The 26,353-nt window shown below is 48.5% G+C and overlaps 2 protein-coding genes and 1 non-coding gene across 5 annotated transcripts in view; 1 reads left to right on the forward strand and 2 right to left on the reverse strand.

Annotated features, from left to right (window-relative positions):
• Positions 1 to 6,798: 6,798 nt before the first annotated feature.
• Positions 6,799 to 9,582, reverse strand: RPL12 (ribosomal protein L12). Its single transcript, XM_074923712.1, has 7 exons — positions 9,451 to 9,582; positions 9,267 to 9,340; positions 8,776 to 8,874; positions 8,045 to 8,126; positions 7,502 to 7,588; positions 6,979 to 7,091; positions 6,799 to 6,890 (listed from the first exon to the last, which is right to left on the reverse strand). The coding sequence occupies exons 1-7, from the start codon at positions 9,485 to 9,487 to the stop codon at positions 6,885 to 6,887; spliced, it is 498 nt and encodes a 165-aa protein (XP_074779813.1). The 5' UTR covers positions 9,488 to 9,582; the 3' UTR covers positions 6,799 to 6,884.
• LOC141968899 (small nucleolar RNA SNORA65) lies at positions 8,239 to 8,367 on the reverse strand. The gene has a single exon (XR_012634956.1). It is a non-coding gene; the product is annotated as a small nucleolar RNA SNORA65 (small nucleolar RNA).
• A 130-nt stretch (positions 9,583 to 9,712) lies between the features above and the next one.
• LRSAM1 (leucine rich repeat and sterile alpha motif containing 1) overlaps positions 9,713 to 26,353 on the forward strand; it is a 30,932-nt gene continuing 14,291 nt past the window's right edge. Inside the window, exons 1-12 of one of the 3 annotated variants that reach the window (XM_074923464.1) lie at positions 9,783 to 9,823; positions 10,183 to 10,860; positions 14,044 to 14,226; positions 15,775 to 15,831; positions 17,453 to 17,497; positions 18,042 to 18,119; positions 18,955 to 19,023; positions 19,776 to 19,860; positions 21,209 to 21,330; positions 22,551 to 22,641; positions 24,625 to 24,755; positions 25,397 to 25,426. In XM_074923464.1, coding sequence (XP_074779565.1) covers positions 14,155 to 14,226; positions 15,775 to 15,831; positions 17,453 to 17,497; positions 18,042 to 18,119; positions 18,955 to 19,023; positions 19,776 to 19,860; positions 21,209 to 21,330; positions 22,551 to 22,641; positions 24,625 to 24,755; positions 25,397 to 25,426 — 780 coding nt within the window. In that variant the 5' untranslated portion in view covers positions 9,783 to 9,823; positions 10,183 to 10,860; positions 14,044 to 14,154. Of the gene's footprint in view, positions 9,824 to 10,182; positions 10,861 to 14,043; positions 14,227 to 15,774; positions 15,832 to 17,452; positions 17,498 to 18,041; positions 18,120 to 18,954; positions 19,024 to 19,775; positions 19,861 to 21,208; positions 21,331 to 22,550; positions 22,642 to 24,624; positions 24,756 to 25,396; positions 25,427 to 26,353 lie in introns of all 3 variants that reach the window. The other 2 variants (XM_074923465.1, XM_074923466.1) reach the window with 2 other exon arrangements.

The following is a 26,353-nucleotide window of genomic DNA, read 5'->3' on the forward strand; positions in this document are numbered from 1 at the left end:
GGCCGTGGGGGCTGGGCTTAAAGGGGCCGCTCCCGCCCCGCCGCTGGGGGCCACGAGGCCCGGCCCGAGGTGCGGGGAGCCCTCCGCGGCCCCCGGGCCTCCGCCTCCTCGTCCTCCGGCGCTCCCGGCGGGGGGATCCGCGCTGTCGGGCACCGGCGCCGAAACGGCTGAGGAGGGACGCTCAGAGCGGGAGGGCGCCGCGGGGGGGTTCCCGCGGAGCCACCAACAAACCGGCAGACGGAGCCGGTGCTGTATTCACCAGTCGCGATAAACGCCGCTGCCCCCCCCTTCCCCGGGCAGCGCGGCGGGTGTGGGGCCCCCGGGGCCGGGGGAAGGAGTCGGGGGCTGCAGTCGGGGGCTCCGAGGACATTTCGCTCTTGGGCAGGATGGGGTACGGTGACTGCCGGGATCCAGCTGCGACAACAGCTCAACGACAGCAAAAACTGCCAACACCGAAAAGTTGATCCTTTTCTCACAAAACTCGGGGAAAGGGATTGGCAGAGCTTTCCCTCCCCAAACTGCAGCCCGAGCCGAGCGCGTCGACAGATGCATCAGGAGGTGCAGCGTTAGCTTGATGGACACGTTGGCTTCTTCAGCCAACGCTTGAAAGTTGTAACAGAGGGAACTCAAAATGCGAAGAAATGGATAAAGCAGGCAAGGAGCGCTGATAAAGGAGCTTCCTAGGTACAGAATTACAACTCTCTAGGGCAGAGTAGGACGACTGTGTCTTGAAGGACAATGAACAACAAGGACGGTGGGTTTAACCCACTGCTAGAAACGTTAAATCTAAAGCTGAATCTTGGAAAACTTTTCTGAATCTTTCATCCCTGTGACGGAGCAGCCCCACAGAAGAGAGGTGCATCTTCAGGCTGTAATGGTGGACCACGGAAATTAAACACACAAAGTTACTTGGAGCAGCACATTGACCCGCAAGATACGAGGAGTACCCAACTCTGCAAGCACGGCACCCCACAATTTGGGCACAAACCTGATCTCTTTTATGACAGCGGTGAACCAGAGAGGTGAACCTTTGCAACAGGATGGGCAAAAAATAATTGTTTCATGAAAAAGCCAAACAGGTGGTAAAAAGAATGTTTTGCTTTTTAAAGGGAAAAAAATATTCTCAGAGTTGATTGTTAATTGGAAAGGAACGTGCAGTGAACTAATGCACATACACATTGATTTATCAGGGGATCACTTAAGTTTTTTGATTGTGGCTTTTCATGATTGTGGCCGTACATCTGGAAGAAAAAAAAAATAAAAATGAACCCATGGTATTGCCAAAAGCTGGGTTTTTTGTGTTCAGCATGTCATGTCCTGCTCAAATGAGGAAGACAAGTGACTTGGTAAAAGTCATCTCTCAGAGCGCACAGGGCCTTCACTCGGGGTGGGAAGTGCTCTGATTCCTCACAACTCCGCTCTTTTGGAACCACTGAGCAAAAATCAGGGGTTTCTTATTCAGCAGGTGGGGAGAAAAGATTGGGCCAAAGAGAAAATCAGAGCAATGCCAGTGATGGAGACATGCTTTGAGGTTTGCCTGTGGGTGTTAGGGAGATCCACGGTGTGGGCCACGGTGCCCAAACTTGCCAGGCCCTGGCTGGGGAAGGCAACCAGCCCCGGCTGCCCTGGGGCACCTGGGGTCTCACAAAACGCTACTGAAGTCACCCCGTGGGGAAGGACTTGTCCTGGGAGCAGTTTACTGTCAGCCCCTTCAGCACCGGGGGTTATTCAGGGCTGTGCATGGGTACATGAGGGCATCACAGCAATTTGGGTTCATGATTTCAGCCCAGTGGATTCTCTGCATCTTCCTTTCCCCAACAAAGCCCCCAAGGTTTGTGGGATTACCCGTGTTTTAGAAGTTTGCTGTTGGTATTTGGGACACCAGCCTGCCTGACCCCCAGGAAGGGCGATGAAGCACTCGGAAGCCCACCGTGGAGGTGAGCCCTGGTTCCAGTCAGAGCTTCTGCCTACAGGTCCTCCAGAAAGCAGGGTCCTCCCTACCTTTATGCCAGAAAAACCTCCCTTTCCTATTTGGACCTTTTTCCACCCCTTTTGACACCCTCTGTACTTCCCATGCCACCCACTCCACATGGTCCCTGCCCTCAGGGACATTGCAGAAGGGCACCGTGTTCCTGAGGCCACAGATGTGGCCAGAGGCAATGGATGGAGACCAGCTCCCCGCCCTTTGCAAAGCCTTCAGTATCCTACATCAGATTATAACAAAGTTTAGATTGTCCGTCTTAATGTTTTGTAACACAGGAAGGTATGAATCCCCAAGATTTGGCTTTTTAAAGGCCCATTTTGTCTCAGGGAAATGTGAAAGCTCATTCTCCTTGAAGTGCACAAAGCCCTTATGACACCAGAGCAAAGGTCTCCTGGGAAGGGTTCAGTGCTCCTCAGTGTCCCCTTCCCTCCTTTCTCCTGAAGGTCCAGGTCACCAGAGTAGGAACAAACCCAGATACGAACAAGATGGATTTTAAATGTGAAGTTAATGTAGGTTGTTATTATTTTATCAAGCCCTTTGCCTCCTTTTTAAGAAGCCTGATTTGGAAAAAATGAATGACTGTCAGAGCTGTACTTCCAAGCACTACACTGCTTCTACAAGAACACATGCCCTAAGGTAGCATGGGAAAGGTTATGTATCTTGCCCCAAGAGAATTGCTCCTAAGCAAAATAAATCCTTTATTTTAAATATTTTCAGCACTGCCAAGTGGGGGAATACCCACAGTGTATGTGTCCTGGTACAGAAGACAGCCCTGGGTACTCATGAGGCCAACAGCTCCTGAGCCTCTCAGGGTTCACACCAAAGTGGAGGGGTCAACAAACACTTTAAGCCTTTTTAAACAAAAATTGCTGCTGAAAGGGGTGCAACAGTCCTCTGCCAGGCTTTCCTACCTCAGGCAGTGTAAACACTTCTGCTTTGTTGCAGAATCCCTGCGTAACTTTGGCTGGAAGGGACCCAACCATCTGCCCAGCACACAGGCAGGCCAGCTTGCCTAGGACAGCATCAGGCTGAGCTTTGTGTATCTCCAAGGACAGAGATCCCACCACCCCACAACATCCCCATTGCAGCCCGTGCCCACTCACCACAGATTTTTTTCCCCCCCTATACCTTACCAGAATTTGCTGAACCCATGTCCTTTGAGAGGTGGGGAAGGTGGCAGCGTACAGAGCATGGGGAACCACACCTGACCCTGGGTCAGGGCACCCCAGCAGTGTGCCTAGCTTGAGACACGGTCAACTCCAAACCAAGGAATTCAAGATGGCAAGTGGCTTGGATTTCAGCCATGTTCCTCTTTTATCCCCTGGTTCCCTCAGAAAAAAGCCCTACACACAGCAGGAAAAAAAGCAAGCAGAAGAGCAAAGTCACAAACTCTCCTGCTTTCTGCTTCTACCAGCTGAAGAGGCTGCACAGCTAGGACAGGCCAGCAAGGGCCTGGACCACAGGCAGAGCTGCCCAAGATACAGGCCATGCTATAAAGGAACAGCCAGATCTCTAACAGTTTGTAGGCAAAACCTCACAGGTTCCACAAGGAATTGCAATTTCTGGGGACACCTGGGCCAGGCTTTGGTCACTTTTGCTTTAGTAGGAGGGCCCAGCTGCTCCCTCCACACTGACAGTCATGCGTTGGGATGTGCTGTAAAACTGGTGTCTGCCATGGCTATTGATTTCATAAAAATTAATATGCATTTTCATCATGCCTTTCACTGTTTCACTACAGTCCTCAATCTCCATGGCCCTCACATCACCAGGGCAACGTACCCACATTTCATCAGGGAACAAAGAACAAAAGCAGATCTTCTCAGAAATCATAAATGCACTGGTCAGCCCAAACTCCTCCACCTGCACATCCCCTCCAGCAGCCACTTACCCTCTGCTAAACTGCCAGCCCAGCCTTTCCCCAAAGATCCCAGCAACTCCCTCCTGGCCATGAGCTCAATGCAAAATTACAGAGTTGTTGCTTCATTAAACATTTCAGACAGCAGGACCATGGTGGAAAACCGCCATGATTCGCAGTTTCTTTTGGCTGGCCTTGGTGCTGACCTGGCGTCTTGGATCTTGCAACAACAAGCTAGGAGACTTCTTTCCCAGGATCCACCTTCATAAAGTTTTACCTGCTTCACTAGTAGGTACTTCAACAGAAGCAGAGCAGAGAGGAAATTGGAAGTCTTGTCAAAGAAGAACTTTTTTGTTAAATCATGTGCAAATACAGGTGGTTTCTAAAGATCCCACTGCTAACCCAAAGTACATTTTATGCTTCACAAGCAGTACAAGATACATTCCTAGGGCATGACTCTGCACTGAAGACTTAGCCCAAGCCATGTGCTCCTGGCTTAAGCTAGAGCAAACACAAAGGTTTAGTTTCACAAACCAGCTCACAATTGCTCTGCATCTAAGCAGCCTTCAACTACAGCTGCTTAGGAATTGTATTGCCTTGTATATTAAAAAATAACGCATTACTTGCATATATATTAGAAATAAACATTACTATAGGTGCACGCCTCCTCCCATTCAGTTTGGGATGGAATTTATTTGGAGACTTGAGTTCTCTGCAGAGGCCTCATCCAGCTCATTCAGCTTTCACACCTGGTAAGTCACACAGCATCAGCAAATTCCCCTCTGCAGCCAACTTCACCCTCCTGCTGCACTGGCTTCTTCCTACAAAGGACTCAGGCAGACCCTGGTAAATAATCCAGACCCATTTAACAAATTTTAGCAGACCTGATAGTGCATATACTGCATCCTCCTACACACCCCTACAAGTAGTAGCAGAACTATTTTTTTCCTCCCCCTATTCCTACAGTGCACACTGCTTTAGAGTTCTGCTCACTACAGCAGGACTCCAGACAGGGAGTTTTCCTCTGGGGCTGTAGTGTCCTGTAAGAACAACTTTGAGGAGTATTTGCAAAATTGAAGACACTGGCAAAAAGAAAATTGATGAAGTACTGTCACCACCTTGCAGAGGAAAACACTTTGCAGAACATTTGAGACCTTTGGAAAAAGTAGACCTACATTAACATTCATAAGGTTTTTTTGCCAGGCCACTCTGTTAGGGCTGAAGTAAACTGCAACGTTAATGCTGCTGCTAACAGGGATTTTAGCAATACCTCAGTCAGCAAAAGCGTTCTTTACTACCAAGATAAAACTCACTTCACTGCTAATGGAGCTTTCCACAGCCTGAAATAAGCACACATCTTCCCTTGCACTGCGCTACCCTGAGGGAAAAATCCAGTCTTTGCTGGAAATAGGACAATGTTTCCCCAGGATCTCTGGAGAACTTTTGGTTCTATCCACACTCCCCAGCTGTACCACTGACAGCTGGGCAGAGCTTTCAGGTGTGAGAAAAGTGCCAAATACTGCAAAGTACAATGATTTCAAGCATCAAGCCTGAAACACACAGGAACCTCTCTAGAGGTTAAATAAGTAAATGTGCTATAGCTGAGCTTAGGCTCTTCACATCCTCATTGGTTGTGATCCCTAAGATGGCATTTGCAAGGCTCGCCCCTTCAGGGTTTTGCCAGAAAAGCTTTTTGAATAAGCAAGGCTAAACCTTTTGCTCTCTCCTCACCATGCTTTTCAAGAGCTGTACTTGCATCCCTACCATAACGGGGACAGACTCCTCTGACCAATAGGTTTTCTGTCTTGAGGAAGCAAGCTGCCTTTCCTTCAGGAAGGTGCCATTAGTGGGGCAAACTCCTTTTGTCTATGAGCAGCAGACACTCCTGCAGGATGCAGCAATTAGCAGAAGCAGGCAAAATAATCACTGCTAAACACAAGATCTGTGGCTCAGCCAGGTTCTAGAATCCATTTCTTGACAAGCAGTAGCACTGGATTTACAGAATGCCCAAACAAAGGGCACTTTTGCTTTTCCTTTCAGTGAATGCACTAGGCACTGAGTATGATGCAAAGGGACTACAGGGCTTGCTTACCCTGCTCCCCCAGTGTCACCGTTCAAGGAACCAGGAGACCCAAGAAACACGAGACTGGGCCCTTGACAACTCTCTGAAGCATAGAGGACCTCAGGACCCCACCCACAATCAAAACTCGCTCCTCTTCAGTGATGAAATAAAGCACACAAGAAATCCATCTCAAACTAGAACATGTGTGCTTGTCCTGGTCACAAGAAGAAAACCCAGTGTTCTCTGCTTTAAGGCAGGAGAAAAAGCTGAGCAAAGAATCCCATCTGTTCTACAATAGAAAACCCAGAATGCCACCAAGGCCAGAGGTTCCTCGGGGTAATAAAGGGATAGAAAAAAGGGTGAGGTGTGCTCTGCCAGGCACACAAGGCTATCCTCCAGGCCCTGGAATGCTCACTGCACAGCCACGCCTTAGACGCCATTTCCAACAGGGACTAGTCAGAGCCCTCCCATCCCACAAGCCCACATGGCCACTCTAGGACCGGGTCAAGAGGCAAGCAGCCTGCAAAGTTACTTTCAAGCCTCAAAATGTCTTTGTGTCCCAGCTGCAGTGGTTCAGGGGATACAGGACCTGTCACTACAGCACTTTAATGAAGGGCAACACCTGTGGCTCCAAGCTGCATGTTCAGCACTTACAAGAACAGAGCCCACAAACCTTTACACAGGCACATGTTAGCAGTATCTGCTCCTTACTGGAGCGTTGGCTTGAGGCAATTCCACTTCTCTAAACTCTAGTGTTGCTGCAAGTGATTTCAGGGCAGCAAATAGGAAATCTGCTTTAAAGTCTGTGTAAGAACCATCCCTTTGGGCAGGTGGTCCCCAGCCAAAACCTGCTATGCATGCAGCATGGGCCAGGGACAAATTGAGCCAGCAATGCTCTGCAGACAACTGGGTCTTTTATTAGGTACTTAAGGTGCTATAAAACACTTAAGGAGCCTTCATACAGCAACTTCTTTTCTGCAGTCTTAGCTCTGTTGAAAGAAGCAAATACAGCTCATTAGTAGAGTCTTTTAGTAAACAGTCTAATACAGCAGGTTTCAGTCAGAGATGGGTACTTACAGCCGGGCACTCAATTGCACCATTATTGATGTCATCAATGATATCATGTGGGTGCCTGCCGTCAATGCTGCAGCCCACAGACTGGGCAGTTCCAAGAATCTCCTTGATGGTCCCTGCAGTGAGAAGACACAGCTTGTCAGTGCTTTACCACAGGGAAAAAAAGTCTTTGAAGAACAGAGAACTTGACTCTTCACACCCCTCAGCTGTGCCTCCCGCCCTCTGGGGTTTGCAGGCTGCAGCCACAGCAAGGGATGGCAAGCAACTTAAGCTAGGCCTAGTGTACTGGTTTCCAGGAATGCACCAGAAAGTGCTACATGTACCTTTCACCATCCTGTACGACCTTCCCCAGAAGGCAAGAGCTGGCTGTGAGCAGCCAGCACAAGGCTGTTCCTGTGGTGCTCAGCGCCCACGTGGCCCAGCTGCACGTGGAGTTCCACCAGCATCCCACAGCAATGGGGCCCTCCCAGGAATCAAAATTAAACCAGAACCTGGCTCCAGCACTCGGAGCAACCCCAGCACTCACCCGAGAGCTCTCGAGCCAGGGATCTGTGCCGCATCTGCCGTGCAATGTTCACTATCTCATCAAAGCTGACGCTGCCACTGTGCTTAACTGTGAAGGAAAGCAAGAGCACAGTCCATGTAACCACAGGCACGTCCCCATGCTTCATTAGCAAAGCACCACTCCCAGCACTCAGACCACACAGAAACCAGTTAACTACAGCAGGGCTGCGATCAGCACGCCTGTTCCCAGACTCTGGCACAAAGTTTCCCACAAGAGGAATAACTCTGTTCCCTAAGGTGGGATTTTCTGCTCACTCCCCTCTGGACTGTACTAGTCACTGCATGACAAGGGAGCAGTGGGTGGCTGTTCTACCCCATCTTTCAAGAACTGAATTCTGCTGGCTTACAGACTAGGCCTGTACTGACACTCAAGTAACACCAGCTGCCCAAGAAACAGCCCCACTGCACTTGTTTGCCAATTTATGCTGCATAATCTAAGAGGCAGGTACCTGTTCCCTTCTTAGCCCCAAAACACATTCCCAACTAAAGTCACTCAAAAACTTACTGTTTTTCTGCTTCTTCCTGTCACGAGGAGGCTCCTTCAGAGCTTTGATAATCAGAGCCGAGGCAGAAGGAACAACCTCTATCTAAACAAAAAGAGATTAGTTTTCCCCCCCCTCTACAGCTAGTGAAGATACTCAACTGAGCAGTCAGTGACTGTAAAGCTGTTAGTTCACATGGCTTTTCTGTTGTGCAGAAACTTGTTCCCAGCCTTTCGGCACAGGCCTCCCCACAACCAGAAGAGGACTGCTTCCTAGGCTGGGGCTTCCTCTCAGCTCACCACTGGAATATACCAGCCACAGAATTCAGGACGGGTATAGTGGCGGGTGGCTACAGGATTAGTTAAGAAGGTTTTTTTTTCAATTTCTAATATTGCTTGAAAAAGTTTCCTTCTGGTCAGATTTCTGTAGAAGGAACAATTTATCTGCAACAAGATAAACGATCAACATGTGCACCTGAGCACATATTCCAGCACTCTCAGGCTGGGAACCTTCAGGCAGGCTTCACACACACACACAGAACCGCTGCCGGATTTGAGCCAGAGGCTCACGCAGGCGTTTTAAGGTCTTTCCCAGAAGACCCCCACACACTTGCTGTGTGGAACTCATTTTATCCACCTCGGAAGGATGAAGGGCTGAGTCGACCCTGCCGGGATTTCAGCTCGCGGTTTGGGCAAGCAGAGCTCTCTGTGCCTGGCGCTTGCACCACTGAGCCATCCCTTACGGCGTTCAGTACCTGAGCTTGCCTGTTCTGGATGGTGAGCTTCACCGTGATCCTCAGCCCCTTCCAGTCACCCGTGGCCTTGGCGATGTCATCACCGACCTTCTTGGGGGACTAAGACGACACATTATTGTCAAAAAACCATCGCTTAGATCACAGCAGAGCAGCCCCGTACTACACCGTCCCCTACACTCATAATTTCTTTTGCTACACTGTAAAATCGCTAAAAGCCTTCGTTTCTCCCAGGCACTGACACTGCACCGGGACACGCTTCACCCCGCGCTGCCGCCTCCCTGCCCCCTCCCTCGCACAAGCCACCGCACTCCCGGCGCAGGGGAAGCGCCGCCACCGCCACCAATCCGGGGACACCCGCACCCTGCCGCCACCACCCCGGGAACACCCCCCTCCCCACCGCCGCCGCCGCCACCCCCCCGAGGACACACCCCCCCCCCGCCGCCACCACCCCAGGGACCCTCCTCCCCGCCGCCCGGTGCCGCGGTACGTACCAGACCGAGGGGGCCGATCTTGGGGGCCAGAGCGGAGGTGGCGCCGACCTCCCCGCCGGTGCAGCGCAGGTACACTACGGGCACAGCGAGGCACGTTACCGCCGCTCCACCAGGCGCGGCCTGCCCTAACGGCCCGGCCGCTTCCCCCCCCCCACGCTCCCGCCGCCCCCAGCCCAGCACGTACCGACTTTGATCTCGTTGGGGTCGAATTTTGGCGGCATGGCGGCGGCGCCGGGCGCGGATGGCGGCGGATGCGGCGGGCGCGGCCTGGCGGGACGGCGGAAAGGCGGGGCGCGGCGCGCGGCCACCGGATATAGCGCCGGGATCTCGCGAGACGACGGGCCCGCGCGCCCGCGCCGTGTCGCCGCTGGGGGCGGGGCGACCGGCCTTCCCGCGCCGGGGGGGCGCGCGCGCGCGGCTCGCAGGACTCCCGGCAGAACTCGATGGTTGGGGCGGGGCGCTCTGGCCGTTTTTCTCGATGGTTCCCGCAGCCGGGAGGTCACGTGACCCTGGCAGGGGGCGGGAGGGGCCGTGTCGCGTCATGGCGGCGGGGAGCGGTGAGCAAGGCCGGGCCGGAGTGGGGTGGCGCGGTGCGGGGTGTCGGCTCCTGGGGCCTCGGCATCGTCTGCGGGGCCCTTCGCCCCTCAGCGCTGAGACGCGGGGCGCGGCGGGGCCGGGTTTCGCGGCGGATCGGCGGCGACCTCTGCTCCTCCCGAGGGTCCGTGTGGGTGTGAGACCCCTCAGGCTGTGCCTGGGCTTCTCAGAGGGGCGAGGGCAGGCACAGGGCACCGTGCAGGCGCCTCTGCTGCCTCCGCACAGGCGACCGGAGGTTTGGGAGCAGGAGGAGCCCGCAGCTGCGGGTGTGCTTGTTGCGGGAGGAGACGCTGCCCTTGCTCATTGTTGCTGCTTTCCTCAGGTGTCGGGGCCGGTGCTGGCAGCGCTCAGGCCTTCAGGCACAGAACGGCTCCATTCTGGCTGATAAAAGAGTAAAGAAGAGGAGGACCGAGAAAGATAGCCTTTGGAAGCTGAGTGAACCCTGGGAGGGGGACACTGCAGGGAGCCCCAAAGAGAAGAAGAAAAAGAAGAGAATAGTGACAATAAGGGAAAGAAAGGACTGAGAGCCAAAACTGGAGCTGGTGAAGAAGAGAGGAGATTTGTTTCAGGCATTGCCAGGGGAGGTCCTTGACAGGATCGGGGCAGAGCCTGGTTATTACAGGGAGTGGTACAACTGTCATGACAGCTCTCCAGCACAAAAAATGTGCTGTGGGAGAGTAAGTTACAGAGCTGCATTCTGTCTCCGTCCTGAATCTTGTTCCAGTGCATGTTGGTCTGCAGGGCTTGCTGCTGTCGCTCTTAGCCGCTTGGTAGTCACAGCGAGCAAGCCCTGAGGGATGTCTGGTGACAGCTCCGTCCTTCGTGACTAGGCAGCATCTCTGCAGGAGCCCCACGCAGATCCAGACACTGGGTCACTGCTGCGTTGCTGTGCTCCTGAGCAAGTTTTCCCCGAGAAAATAAAAACTCTCTTCAGACCCCCATCTTGTCTGTAACAGTGCTGTGCCATATTGATGATGTCCAGAATGTTTTAAAAATTGGGGTTTGTGTCTTTTTATATAGCCATATTGCTGTTTCGCTTTGATTACATTTGTTCGTGAAATTAGGGGTTTGGTTTTTTATTTTACTCACAGCATCCAAACAGCTGCAGACTATAAAACACACAGTGGACATTCCCTTGCCCTTTCTCCCCCTGTGTGTGTGTTGCTGCTCTTCAGGAGGCAGAGTGGGTGCCTGCAGAGGCCCCTGGCATCTGTTTGGGATGTGGGATTTGCAGTTCATGGATGTTCACTCACTGCAGGGTGGGTGCTGTCCCAGGCACTTACAGATAGTTCTTTCAATAACTTAATAAATAAAAATTACATCATATAAAATATGGTCACATGCCAAAGGCCCTTCTCATTATTGACTGCTGAGTACTAGTCTCAGTTAAAATTGATGATGGTCAGCAGAGCATACAAAAGACAATGTCACAGGGAGAGGGACAGCTTTGCAGTTTCCAGGTTTGACATATCTTTTAACGAAGGCAAGTTTGACATTTAAAGGCTATTCAAGATATTTAACAAGTCTCTGATTCTTCATCTTTTGACCCCTGGTGTGATTCTTTTCCTATTCAACTGCCTGTCCTTCAGCCTTCATGTCTTAAAGGATTTTATTGGGTGAAAATTAAATAACGAGCTGTAACAGAGAAAGGTGAGAGGGGACACAGGGATGCTAAGTCCTCAGCACAGAGTGGAGTTACGGATATCGTGCTGCAGGCACCCTTGTCCTTCTGGGTTCTCATCTTTAAGTTTCCTTCTTCTGTTTCTGTCTGTGATGTCTGACCTTTGCATATGGCTCTTGATTGCTTTCCTGTGTTTCCTGCTCCTGATAATGAACTTCCCTTCTTGCTTAATCTCCTGGATTTTTGCTGTTACTCCCCTCCTGGGGTAAGGCGAGTCTGAGGGGCATTTCGGTAGTCTGAAATTGTTAAAAAGGTAGTGAAGTGGGATGTCAGGGAAAGAGCCGTGAAACTGTTGAGAGTTTGATTCTAATGCACAGAATGAGTTTGTAGCACCTTCTGCTGTGTCTCGTAGCTTGTTCCAGTAGAGTGGTATGACAGCAGTACAGTGAAACAGGACATCCTTGCCTCCTTGTTTCTGGAGTGAAATGAAGGGTGGTTGCTCGGATGCATTTAAGACTGAGCTATATTTTGCTTTTAACTAAGGATTTATCTACGTAAAGCTCTGTTTAGTTTTTGGCAGAGATTTCCATGTGCAAGGAATATCTCTGACTGTATCCTGTGGGTATGTGATTTTCAGTATAGTTTGAGACCAATTTGTAGACACAGCTGTCAGGAAACCGTCTTTTCTATGTAAAATGCATGAGCTTCACTGAGCACTAAACGAACTGCATTGTATGGCTGTGCCATTTACTGGTGAACATTCTGGTGAACTGGTGAAGTATTGACTATTTTGTACTGGGTTTAAAATGCCTTATTAAAACAATGTTTAAAAAAGTCACTGCAAAGCAAAACCTCCAGTGCAAGCTTCATGGCGTGTATTTTGATTGGGACTTTTGGCAGCTGTAGCTCCTGCCTGGGCCCACCCTTTTTGCCATGCAGTGCTGATCATGGCTCCTTGGGTTCCTTGAGTAATCCAAGGCTTCTTGCCCAGCCAGTTCAACTCTCCCCCTTCTGGGCTCACTGTTGTTCTTCTGCTCTTCTCTCATTTTATCTCAGTCTTATCACTAAGTGATTCAGTCCTGCCTGCATCAGCTCCCTTCGTGAGCCCTTGTTCACCCGCGGACCCAACTCAGACTTCCTGCATTGCCAGTTTTTACTCCCTGCTGTCATGCAGCCTCTGATGAATCCCTTTTTCTCCTTGATTTTATTGCTCAGCTGGTCCCCATCTCTCTTTTCGTAGCATCCCAACTGGTATCAATCAAATTACCAGCTGGTATCCCCATTTCTTGTCCAGCCTGTTTTCTGCCCTTCCCTCACAATCTGCCAACACACTCCCTTTTCCTCCCTGCTGAGCCAGAATCCTCTTCCAGAACTGACTTTGGTTTCTGTTAGACCTTCACCCACCTGCAGCACTGATTTCACCAAGCATCTTACTGTGATTCACTCTTTCCTCTCTCTGGTTCAACTTCTCTTCCCTTTACACTTGAATCAGCTGGTGTCTGCATGCAGTCCAGTTGAATTAACAGAAAAACTTTCTCAAGGTTTGGGTACTGTGATCCAGAACCACCATTTTGGGAAAGGTCTGGCTGCCCTGTAAGCCCATGACGGAGTGTGGCAGTCTGACCCGGAGATACACAGCCTGGGAGAAGCTCCTAAGTGCCCAGAAGGGTAGACAGCACACCCAGCGTGTGGCTGGGGCAGCAGTGATGGGCTCCAGTTGAGTTTTTCTGAGGTTTGGTTCTTTTGGCTTTGCAGGCAGTTATTAGACTATTGGAAAGTGATTTGGTTTTATAAGCCAATTAAAAATCTGACTTTAAGTTATTAGGTGTTTTAACAGAACCTTTTAATCTCACTGTGTGACTCAAATGGGGAAAGCATTCCCGTGCAACTCTGCTTCTGCCTAGAAAGCAAGTTTTGTTAACTTGAGACAACCCCTTAAAGCTCAGAAATAAAGTTTAGCTTGGGCATCCCGAATGTGGGGTCCCCGTGACATCCCGGGAAGTGGCTGGGATGGGCTGTGTGACGTGCAGACAGGCTCAGCTGCACTCAGTAGTCATCAGGTGCCTTGCAAAGAGTTACCTGTATTTTGAACTGCATTGGGGTCTTGCTTATTCTCACCTGCCCTGGAAGGGGAAGGCAGCTGTGTTGCTGTCAGGATTAGGAGTTTTTCACATTTCTAGCCTAACTTTATGCTAGAACATTTTACAGTCACTTATTATTGTGCCAGAATTGACTTTTAAGTAGTTTGGTTTTTGTCCCTGGTGCTTGATCTCTTGATATAGTTACGGCTTTTTTAGTCCTGTCCTAGAGTGGACCCTGCATTTCCCTGATCACCCAGTCCCCTTTCTCTGTATATGTTCCAGCTTGACACAATTTATCCTGCACAGGGATGACCGAGACAATTCACCCATCTCAGAGATACAGCAGGGCTTTTGCAGCTCGTGTAACAATTCCACCATGGAGGTGTGCCGGAATCTGCCTGTTTGATCAAGCCAGGAAGGGCTTAAACAAAGACAATTGCTGAGACAATGAGTTTTTTCTTTTTTTCCCCCCATTTATTAGAGCACAGTTCTGTAGTCCAGGCACCCCAGCAACGCATACTCTTGGAGTCCTCTGCCTTTATTTACGCTGATCACTCGTGCCACTGAGACAGAGCTATAGCCAAAACTAAAGATGCCACTCTTCTTCCGTAAGAAGAAACCCAGCGACGATGCTCGGAAGCGCCTTGAATACCAAATGTGCCTGGTAAGCAGTGCCGAGGTGTTTTCTGTTCTCTGTGTCTAGTCCTGGATGCCAGCCAAATGTCCCCTGCGTTACCTGTAGTCACGTTACTGATCTCGCCAAGACAGCAGGTCATCTTTCTAATGAGATTCCAGAGAATTCCTGCTTTCCCCATGTCCCTTTGCCCTCCCGTCCACAGGTCCCCTTCATGCCACTTGCATCCCTCTCTGCCATTGTGGTTCCACATAACGTCCTCCACCTGCAAGCCTGCATATGGGACTCCATCCCTCCTTTCTCCTCCATGCCCCTTCACTCTTACAGATCTCCCAGATTTTTTTCCTACCAAGGAAACTGCGACATCCCCTTTCCCATTGTAATTGACTTTCCTTGTGCCCCTTCTGCCTTTCATTATTATTTTGTTTCTTCCTGTCATTCAGAGGATTAACTTGTTAGATGCTGCTGTTTGTTTTCCTGGACAAGGATTTGGCCAGGGTCCTCTGGGGTCAATCCTCAGCAGATTGCTGTCATGCCAGTGGGGTCAGCAGAATACCTGCCTTGCAGCAGTTGCAGATTTGAAGTTGGCTTCCTGAAAGCAATCTTCTTTTGAATTATGTCACCTATTCTGCTGTAGGAGCTGTGGACCAGTGCTGGCATAGGGGATCTGCTGTGCTCTACCCCAGAGGCACCTGCATTTTCAAAGTGACAAAATGATGCCAGTTGGGTATCTGTAAGGTATTTTGGAAAGGAAGATTTTGTTATGTACCAACAATAAATGTATTCAGTTGGAGGTTTTCTGTTCAGCTCCAGTGGGGCTGGGGAAGGGTAGCTTAATCTGTCCATTCTAGGATTAGCTCTGTATTGCATGTGCTTAGTTTAGGGTCAGATAGCCAGTTCTGAAGACTTAACAAGGGCGCTAACACAAGCAGGCTTTATTGCCTTGTGTAGTAGCTTTTATTTAAGAAAATAATTCCAGAGATGCAATGCTGCTCATGGTGAGATTCATCCAGTTTCATTGCTTTTAGCAATTGCATTGGAGTTGATTTGAATATGGAAAACCACTTTTGTACAGAAGCAGTGAGTCCTTGCTCATTCTTACACAGCAGAGCTGGCTCTGCAGGTCCCATGGAAGCAAAAAGGCAATAGTAGGTTATTTTGGTTTCTGTGTACAGTTCAGAAGAAAGTCAGTCTGCTGGGTGAGACATGCCAGTGACACCGCAGGCTCTCTCCAGGCTAGGAGGTACTGCTGTTGTTCCTAGGAAGTGCCTCTCTTGAGAACCCATCATTCCCTTTCCATATCCTTTCAAGTTGCAGAAATAGGAGGTGCTTTTGTTCTTCATGAAGAAATTTATTTATTGCACCAAAAGGGTTTTTCTGCAGTTTGGTTTCCTGGTTTTGCTTGCTGCAGTTGTAGTAACACACCCTTTGCTTCTAGCATCATCATCTGAGCTGTGTCAGAGAACTGCAATTGCATTTTCTAGGGAGGGGCCTGTTGAGTAGTTTAGTTGATACGCAACAAGAGGCCAGGTATTTCTGTATGCTCTAATTCTCTGGATGTGTATCTTCTCTCTCCAGGCAAAAGAGGCTGGTGCTGATGACATTCTTGACATATCCAAATGTGAACTCTCAGAGGTATGTTCTCTACAACTTCCAGTATTAGCTTACAGGTCTGAGTTCTCTATCTGCTTCTTGTTACCAACTGTCAGATTTAGTACAATGTCCATGAGCCTTGAGACAGAAACGGGCTTGTGACTGATCTGCTTCTTCCTATGTCTGCTGAGCTCTGGCTTTCAGGTGAGGGCTTCTTCTGCTTTTTTTTTCTTTTGATGGGAGATTGCCTGTCCTACCTGCTGCTTCCACTGCATTTCTGTCCTGGGAATCTTTTTTTCATTTGATAAGATGGGAAGGGCAGGGTGGTCTCATAGCCTCCACCAGTACCTTGGTAGGACCCTAGTTTGGGACCTCATGGCCGAATTTTACAAGTCATAAGGGAATTCGTTTGCCAAAGGCTGACTATTTCTAATCTTAGAGCTACAAAGTCTGCCACCTGCACTTATTTTTCTGTATAAGTGAAAATCCCTGGTTACAGACTGTTGGTTAAGGATGGAAATCTCACTTCCAGCTTGGCTTCTTTTATGGCAGCCGACTAAATTGGAAACAAGCTGTCTGCTGGAGTGTGAGCGGTTAGTGACAGATTGCCAGGCTTTCAGAGGAGACACAGCTTTTTATTCTGGCAGACAGGCAATCCTGTTAAGCAGAAGCCCGTTTCTATTTCACTTTCAGTTTGTATTCATTGTCCTGTGTTTCTAAAACACGTTGGTACCTGTGTAACCTTTTCTCACAACCTTTTGGCCTTTGCCTAATAAGCTAATAGATTTTGCGCTGCTCTTTGGGGAGAGACTTGGGACTATCCTGGAGAGGATAGCTGTCTGCTGTGCAGTATGAAAGGGCTTTGCCGAGACTTTGGGGTGTTTTGTTCTGAGATCGGAAGCCAACAGCATCTTGTGTGTAGGTCTGTGAGCTGTGTGGGACAGTCTGCAAACCAGTCTGGGTAAAAGGGTGGCAGACAGAAGATGCACACTGAGCCAGCTCCATTCATAGCTGCAGCTGTCTTGGATCCCCAGCAGCTCCTTTGGGATTGGTACCATAAAATTCTGCCTGGCTTGTCTCCTTTTTAGCATTCATAGTTTCAATAAATAAAGTGAGCTATCAGTTTGGTCTTAAAATTAACTCTGGACAGCAGTTTTGCTGCGGAGCAGGTCGTGGTGGTCAGAGCCTTGGCTAGCATGGGCTGAATTTGTTGGAACATCCCTTTTGTGACTGCCCCTCTCCTGCAGAGCCTTGCACATATGAGGACACTCAGTCCTGCCTGTTGCTCACCTTTCTGACTTAGACCACTGCTCTGTGTTTGCCAAGCTTGCAAAACCATAGAATACATTTGTGTGATGACTAACAGAAAATATGCCCGAACTCGAGTCATCTGCATATTGAATATTAAATCACGCAAGACTTGGAATTCTGCCCAAACCTCAGTCTGTTGTGTGCTGTGCATGACACTGTCATACTGTGGAGAGCCATTGCAAATGAAAGCTAACCTAGAAGTACTGGCATCCTGGGCCAAAACCAGCAACTGGTAATTTTAAGTATCACTTGCATTTTCATCAAAGTGAATTATTCACACTTTACAGGTGGAAGTGCTTACAAAGGTAGTATCTTGAGAAGTCTGACATGACTATTTTTTAATTGTTTTCAGGTTCCTTATGGGGCCTTCGCAACTTGTAAAGTCTTGCAAAAAAAGGTAATGTTGCAATCAGAAATTATTAGATAATTCTATCGCTTGAGTATTGTGTTTGAAATTACTGTATGTGGTTGTTTATATGTTGCTTCAAAAGGAGTTTGCTTGTAATGAATTTGGCCACTTGTACGATACTACACAGAGAGCAGTTTGTGTAGGACTAAACCTGTCTGTGTGCTTTAGATCTAACTTCTGTCGTGAAAGATGAGGTGATTGTTTCTGGTTTAGCCTATCTAATGATATTTCTCATGTAAGAAACTAGGCTCTAGTTTAGATCTCATGTTAAAAGTTTGACCTGTTAAAATCCATTTATTATTTTAATATGTTATATGGTACTAAATAAGATATTGAGCTCCACAATATACAGATAGATGAAAGATATCCTGAATATCTTTTCTGTTAATCCTTAGGTCCTAAACCTTGAAAGGAATCTTTTAAAATGTCTTCCACAATATACAGCCTCCACAATTAAATCTCAACAAATGTGCTTGTTCTAGACAGCAGCATCTCTTGTGTTCATGTTTCAATGGGATTTTTCCTCCCTCAGGTGCTGATTATTCATACAAATAATCTGACATCTTTAGTTCCAAAGTCCTGCAGCCTCCTGAGTCTCATAACTGTGAAGGTAACTGTGATGCTTAACAGTTACAGATCTGCGTTCTATTTTCCTTGAATTCTAGCTGCATTAAAACACACTATCCCATATAAATCCCTTCTGTCTGACTGTCCTCACCAAGAATTGGTAACAAGGTGTGAAACCTGCCTTTCCTAGGTTTACCTCCCAGGTAGATAGATAATGGTCACTGAGTGGTTTGTATAAAATCATAATCAGTCCCAGGAATCATTTATCCTATTCATAATCCCACACTTCTCCCCTCAACAGCCTCTCACGGTGGTGGTCAGTCAGGGCTGAGTGTGTTGTGGAGTAAATCCACCTCTATTCTGCACTGAATGTGAATGAAACTGGTGATGAGTGGCCATGTGTGATGGGGCTGTATCACTGTATGTGTCATATAAATGCTGAGGGCTTTCAGCTCCACCACCCTCGTGCTCTGGTTTCACAAGAGGCAGCAGCTCACCTCTCTCTGTGGAGGAAGGTCTCTAGGTGTAGTCCTGCCCTCTCCCTGGGCCAGTGCTGGTGTTGGAGCAGTTCAGCTTGCGGATCCTCAGAAAATGTCTTTTTATGCCAGGCTGGCTCCATGGAAATGATTTATCCATTGGCTTATCCAGTTTTGTGGTACAGCTTCCTTGGGGTCACCGCTCTCCCTAGTCTTTCATTTGTTTATTGATGTGTAGAGACTTCAGTTTTCAAAAGACTTACAAAAATTGTCTCTGTCTCCTTAAAAACTTAAGCTGCTTTTCAAAGCCCCATTGAAAGGGAAGCCATTTTCATTGCTAGGTAATTCATGACCTTTCATTCTTGCATCATAACTGTTTGGTGATATCATCTACTCTTCCAGGTTCTAGACCTGCATGACAACCAGCTGGCATCGCTTCCTGCTGATATTGGTCAGCTGACATCTCTTCAGGTAAAAGATTTGCAGCTGCATCCCAAGTGTCTGTAAAGGGTAAAAGGGTATGTTACAGGACAGCAAGAATATAGGGTTGCTGCCATTTGGTTTATAATTAATTATAATTTAAATGATGGTGCTCATATTGTCAGATCTATCTCATTGACTTGACTGTCGCTGTTGAACTGGCTTTTTGGGGAGGGAGAGCAGAAGAGCAGGAGAAGAGCAGAAGAGCGGGCTGGCACTCTGAATTATATAGTCCCTGCTTAGCACAAGGGCTGTCAGTCCAAATGGCTCACACTGCCAAGCAGGTGCTCTGGGCAGTCAGAGCTGGAGCTTCCAGTCCCATTGGTTTCCCAAAATATTCAGGTTTCACCATTCTCCCTGGTGTGATTATGTTGAGAACTCAGTGCAGCATGTCGTAGTGCATGCTGAGGGTCCCCTCTGCTCAGGGTGCAGCTTCAGGTTCAGTCACTGCTCCCCTGTGGGAGCCAGGGGAGAGGGGTGCTGCCCTGGAACTCTGCTTCCCAGTTCCTGCATTTGGGTTCAGCACCTGCTGCTGCTGCTGGTTGTCAGTAGGGTTTCTCACTACATAAGGTAGCTAGATGTACCCTGTATCCAGGGCTTCTGGAATTTATTTGATTTTTTTTTTTTAACCTAGAATGTATTGTCTAAAACCAGTTTCAAGTTGTCCTGAAGGTAGGCATAGGTGTGTAGATCTGAAACTTGTATAAAGAATATCTTGAATATCTTTTCTGTTAATACCTTAGGTCCTAAACCTTGAAAGGAATCTTTTAAAATGTCTTCCACAATCTATAGGAGACCTTGCACAGCTCCAGATGCTCAATGTGAAAGGTATGGCACATGTTTCTTGTCAGTGCTCTGAGCAAAGCACTATTTATTATCTAGGCTGTGTTGAGCTGTATTAGTAATTATTCCTTTCAACCAAAGCAAGCACCAAATGGTTTATGCTATGAATGTTAAGGAAGAACACAAAAAAATATTTGAATTCAAATAGTTGGCAAGGCAGGAGAAATCATCTAAGCTGAAAATGATTCCTGAAGATTCCCTGAGTTATTAGGAGTAACTAGGGGTGTTCTGCTGCTTCTTAGGAAATGCACACACTTTCGGCCTTGGTTCCCTGCTGTGTGCTTCAACTCATGGCTCTTGGGCCAGACTTGCTCCAACTGATGTTTTCATTCAGCCCGTTGCCTTTTCTCAAAGGGGAGGTTGTTGGGTCATTGTGCCCAGCCGATCTCAACAGCCAAGAGCTTACTTGTGTGCCTTCATGTGGGCAGCATTTCAGAGCCCCAGCTTGCCTCGTTCCTGCGGCCAAGAGTGCCCAGAGGGCTGGAGGCACGTGGCCTTCCCTGGGAGCACTGTCTGTGCCCTGCAAGAGCAGTCCCAGGCCAGGGTTTGTGCCCCTCTGCATAATGATTTACACCAACCTAAGAAATCTGTCTATGCAGATTCAAGTGTAAGAAAAATAGCAGGTCTTTGGCAGAAGCAGTTCAGTAAAGCAAGCAGAGCAGTGAGCCCAGATAAACTGCATTGCAATTAAGTCCAATGACACCTAGAGCTCAGTCCTGTGAGCCTGTGTAGCCCCGCCAGGTTTGTACAGCCCTGACATAAAGGTCACAACCGTACCTCTTTTCAAGACTCCAGAGCTTTTTGCAGATACGCAGTGCCATAAATTTGGGAGAAAAAGGAGACTTTGTTACAGGGAGTTGTTGCTGAAATGGAAGGAAGTGGAGGGTGAGGAGCTCAGAAGTGCAGCTCAGTTCCTTGCCGTAGTGCTCCTCAGCACCTGGCCTCTGTCCCCTGGATGTGCAGTCCCACACTCAGTCCCCTTTCTCCCATCTCTGCTACTTGCACCGAAAGGAAGAAGACTCCATGTTGCAAATATTGTCCCAATAAAGAGCACAGCTCCAGCCTGCAGCAGGTTCAGCTGAGAAGGTTGTTTCAGTGTGAGGAACTGCTGTTGGACCTGTGCACTGGGGCTGTGTGCAAGTAGATCTCGATCCCCATTTGCCTCACTGGGCAACGGCCCTTGGAGTCCTCGTGTGACCCACGACAGCCCCGTCCCTGTAGTACAGAAAATGAGTCATAAGTATGATTATGGTTTGGTGTCCCAGCAGATGAACTTTCTGGCTCCCACTTTGGAAAAGTTATGTGGTACTAAATGACTTTTCTCTCTCTCTAGGTAACAAGCTGAAGGACCTGCCTGCTACTGTGAGTGGCTTGCGGAGCCTGCGCACTCTGGATATCAGTGGGAATGTGCTGCAAGAGCTGCCACAGGTGCTGGCGCACATCCGCACGCTGGAGGTATGCAGCCAGCCGTGTCTGTCTCTCCTCTTCACAGGCTGTTTATTCTGCTCTAAGCTGTTTCTCTTCCTACTTGCTCAATATGATAATAAATTTAGCATAGGAAGTGAATTTTTAGGGCTTGGGCAGGACCCACTGTGGGGGATTGTAACAAAGCTGTATGCAGTTCATGGTGTCCAAAATAGGTTTTGTGTACCCTTCCCACTTTGATCTTTTCTGATCATTTTTTGACATGGCTTAATCATGACAAAAGTATAATCCATGGGGAGTGAACCCCCAGGTATTTTCTGCCAGGGCTGTCTCTCTGAGAGCATGAATTGTGCCTGTGGGCTCAGGCTGACTCAGCCCCTTTCCACCAAGGCTCATTCTAATTGAGCAGATGGGATATTTCTAATGAGGTTTTTGCCTCCATTGCTGTGACAGATCTCTGACTCATTGTCAGCCTCTGTAGGTTTCTGGCTCCCTGGAGTTCACATTCAAAATGGGACAAGCATCAAGATTTTTATGGATGTGTTACCTTCTGGCTGCCAAACTTGTCAGTACTAAACTGTGCAAATGTCAGGCAACAGGGCTGACTCAGACACCAGCACTGAGGATGCGAATAAATGTTCTCCTGTCTTGAACACACAACATTAGGCTTCACTTCTCTTGTGGGCAGACTCTGAGATGAGGGAATCTGTGCAGCTTTTTCCCTTGTGCTTGATAAAATTGTTCCTCTCTGGGCCTTCCCTCTATGCCCTTCTCTACAGGAGGGAACATTAGGTCCTTTTGATGGCCACAGTAGGACAAAACAGTAAGCGGTCCTTCCTCTTGTTCTTAACTGGCAACCCTTTTCTCTCTGTGTCCTTTGTATCACCATCCCTTGCATGTGTCATGTTTAAGGGCTCCAGCATACAGAAATTAGTAGAAAATATCTGTAATTGAGAAGTGCTGTGCCCACTTGTGCTCAAACACAAAGTAGACATGTCTGCATAAGGGAGATGTTTCACTGAAGGACCAATTCAGAAGCTACTAAAATAGAGGGAGCTCCACTGAATCACCTCTGAAACGTGTCAAACACCCAATGGAAATTCACTGCAAACTCATATTTATGTCAAATTTAGGGTAAGATGAAATTATCACTCCATAAGTGAAATTTTGGGGAGCTGCAAGGATAACTGCAGTTGGACTCTGGCTGGGCCACCAGAATAACCTGCAGCTCTGTGTGTTCTCTTTTGGAGACGCTGACCTTGGATGCTTCTTCCATGACCTACCCATCACCTGATATTTGCAGAGCAGGTACAGAGTCCATTCAGCAGTTCCTTTGCAAAGGTAAGCAAGAGTTGTCTGTGGATGGTAGTGAGAACTTGGGGGACTGTGCTGTGCTCTCATTAGGTGCTTTGGCATGTTCAAAGATTGCATTAACGAAGGACAGACGTCGGGCTGGCTTTGCTTGGGGTGGTTTCTGATGCTCTGCACGCAAATCTTCTGGTTTAGGCCCAGAGGGCAACTGAGCACCATGCAATTGTTCACTCACTCCTTCACCCAGCGCTGGGAAGAAGAAAAATTAAAAAAAAACCTCAGAAATCGAGATAAGGACAGGGAGGGGTTGCTCGCCCAGTTAAACAGTCACAGGGCTAAAGACAGATTCCTTAGGGAAAGAAAACAAGAACATCACTTTAATTCAAACACCAATAAAACTAACACTGTACAGACAGAATGGGACAGTGGGAAGTGTTACCATATGTTAAAACACCTCCCCCACCCCTCCTTTCTTACCTAGGTCCAGCTTTTGTTGCTGATATTTCTACCTCCTCTCCCAGCAGTGCAGGGGGTGGGGGGTGCAGTCAGTCCACTGCATCTTCCTCCAAGGCAGGGGACACTCTTCTGAATTCTTCCTGCTGCTCCATGTGGTGTCCCTCTGACAGGAGACAGGCCTCCACAAACTCTCTCTGCCATAAATCCTCCCCACAGGATGCATTTTTCTGGAGATGCTTTGGCGTGGGTCACCCCCGCGTGTTGCAGCCCTCCCAGCAATGAGCCGCAACAGGGGGGCAGCTTCTTCCCGCAGTCACAGCCTCCTTTAAGCACAGCCGGGGGGGTGGGGTGTGGGGGTGTGGGCTCCTCCACAGGCCGCAGGTCGGCCTCTGCTCCACCGGTGATCTCCATGGGTGGCAGAGGGTGGCCCTGCCCTCTCACCACGGGATACAGGGGGGTCTCTGCTCTGGTGTGCCTCCCCCCCTTCTCCTCCTTCCTTCCACTGACCTCAGCGTTCACAGAGGTGTCCTTCCCGTAACTCCTCTCAAAGTCCCCGCTCCCTCTCTGGTTCCCCTTCTTAATTAGCCACTGTCGCTAATTGGCTCAGCCTTGGCTGGAGGTGGGTCCGACTTGGAGCTGGGGGAGCGTCAAGAAGCTTCTCACAGGGGCCACGGCTGTACACCCACACCCCCCCACTTTGCTACCAAAAGCCCCACCAAGCAAACCCATCACAATGTGACAGGCTGGTCAGTGAGTTATGTGCCTTTGCTGGCAGACAGCAAAACAGGTGTCCTTCCTTGAGACTTGCTTCTTACTGAATTTCACACTGAAATTTGTAGTGGTTTTGTTAAAACATCAGAATAGCTGAGTCAGAGACTGTCTGAGTGACCATAAGAAGTCATTAGATCTCTTCCTGATCTTGTTTTCTCGTTTGTATTTTCTCAAGTGGGAGATGAGGCGTTGCCTGGATATAGCTGCCTTGGGACAAGGAGATAGGCTCAGTTGTCACTTGATGTCCCTTCTACCCTCATTTTGTATGAGAAAAGACTTGGGGGCTGCAGGCTGATGGTTTGTTAAGAAAGATGAAACTAGATGGAAAACTCAGAGGATGAAGGTAAAGTACTGTGAGTTTGTAAACACTGAGTTTAATACAGACAGGAAAGTTTGCAAGAGGTTTTATGCAGGGGAAGTGCCTGGCCAGACTTTGTGCTAATCCATGAAACAAAAGGGCAGTTGGAACTTACTTTGTTACAGGCAGGGACATTTGCAGCCTTGCAGAAGTCAAGATGCCTGTCCCCGTGTGAGGGAAGCATTTCTCTCTGAGCAGGTCAGGTTTGATCATCCTCCTCGTGGGAACAGAGTGGCACAATCTCCTCTCAGAGCATCTTGTTGTTAATCCTGCCTGAGCTGAAGGAGCTCTTCTGTGTCTCACTTGGCTGTGTGTGGAGAGAGGGAGCACAGTTGGAAGCAGTCTCACACCCCAGCCAGCCCTCGGTCACGCTGCCAAGGAGGTCTTTAAGCACCAGATGTTCTTGTTTTGTGTCTGATACCTTCCAGAGTGTGGAATTGCATACTACCCTCCCTCACAGTATCTGCTCCCCACGCTGGAGAGCGACAGAGGAGGAACGTCAGTGGATGGGGTGGACAGAGCAGTGCATAAGTACTTGGAGGAGGAGAGCGAGTGGCAGGTGAGGCTCCACTGCGTGTGAAGTTGTGCAAGAGGGTTTTGGATTTGCCTCGACTCCAGCAATGGATCTCACAGCACTTAGCACATCATCCTTCATCACCTTCCCTGCCACAAGATGTGTCTTTCAGGATCAAGAGAGCATCAGTGCCCAGAAGCGCTGTGGGCGCGGGTGGCTCATCTCCTCCCCGCTGGGGATGGTGTTACCACTGCTGACTCCTGGAACACACCTCACAAAGAGCTGTTTCTGTCCTTAAAAGCAATGATACAATCAAAGGACAGGGGTGTCAGCGTGACACAGTGTGTGCAGTGTGGTAACACATGCGGTTTTTTTGGGGGGACGGCAAACTGCAGAACCTTGTGATTCCCAGCCAAGTGCTTGGCACGTCCAGCCCTGCCTGGGAAAGGTGAGGCTAGGCATGTAATTATGATGAGCTGTGCTAATTCCTGTGCTGTTTGGCAAGTACAGAGCAAGTTTCTTTTACCCTGGAGAAGCATGAGTGACTCAATTTGTGGCTATGTTAATCTTCTTCTGCCTTTGGTTGATGGCTTTACTCAGTTAGGGGAAGATATAATGTGGGCTAATGATATCTACAAAAAATTGCTTTTGGGAGTAAATGTCTGCTGATTTTGCTTATTTTTCAGAACAAATTCTTGGATTATGAGAAGAGGAAGGTAAGGATGAACCCCTGCAAATGATTTGTCTGCAGAATAGCTCCACTTTTTTTTTTTTTCTTTTTCCTCCCTTTATGCGGTTTCTCAGCCAAAATGGAATGTTTTGAGCACTGAGTTCTTGCAGAAAACCCCCAAGAGCTGCTCGCTCCTCACTGCAGGAGACAAGTGGGAGTGTGGGGGAATCTGTAGCTCACTTGTCTGACACACACAGCCGATGAGCTGCAGTCTCTCTCGTGAGTGAGCAGTTCCACTTCAAATCAGTCTGTGTTTGTGTCACCAAGCGAGATAAAAGAACTTATTGACACCAATGGGATGTAGATAACAGACACTCCTTTATTAACGGCCGGGTGTGCAGGGGAGTCGTCTCACCAACACCACATGCCTAACTTGTGTAGCATGCTGATTATAGAGGATATAATGATGCATAGTAAACAGATTCTCATACATAGTCGTATCAATTCTTGTAATTAATTTCCTTAATCCCACCCCTTTCCATTCATGCGCATTTTGTCTTTAAATTGAGTCAAAGGACTGCTTTTATGACCACCACAGACCACCAACTCAAAAGAAAGACCCTCCAATGTCCTTGTCTCAAGGACTTTGGCTCACATTACAATTTTAACATGCTTTGAGGCCCTTTCACAATGTATCTTTTAGAACATCCTGGTTGATGGGGCAATAAACCATCCTTACTGAACAGCCTAACAATAGTACCTGGTCAGGAATCCTATTCTTTCAATAGAAATCTAGTTAATGATTATTACCAGCCTATGTGGCCTTAGTCTGGGACATTACAAAGGATTTTGTAGCAGCATGACTGGTTGTATGGTTACTCTAAACTAAATGCAATATTTCTATGGCTACTTAAAACATTACACAACTATCTTTTTCTAACTGTTATAAAACTTAACTCCTGTAAAATTCCAT

Source organism: Athene noctua, chromosome 20 (genome assembly GCF_965140245.1).
Source record: "Athene noctua chromosome 20, bAthNoc1.hap1.1, whole genome shotgun sequence".
NCBI lineage: Eukaryota > Metazoa > Chordata > Aves > Strigiformes > Strigidae > Athene > Athene noctua.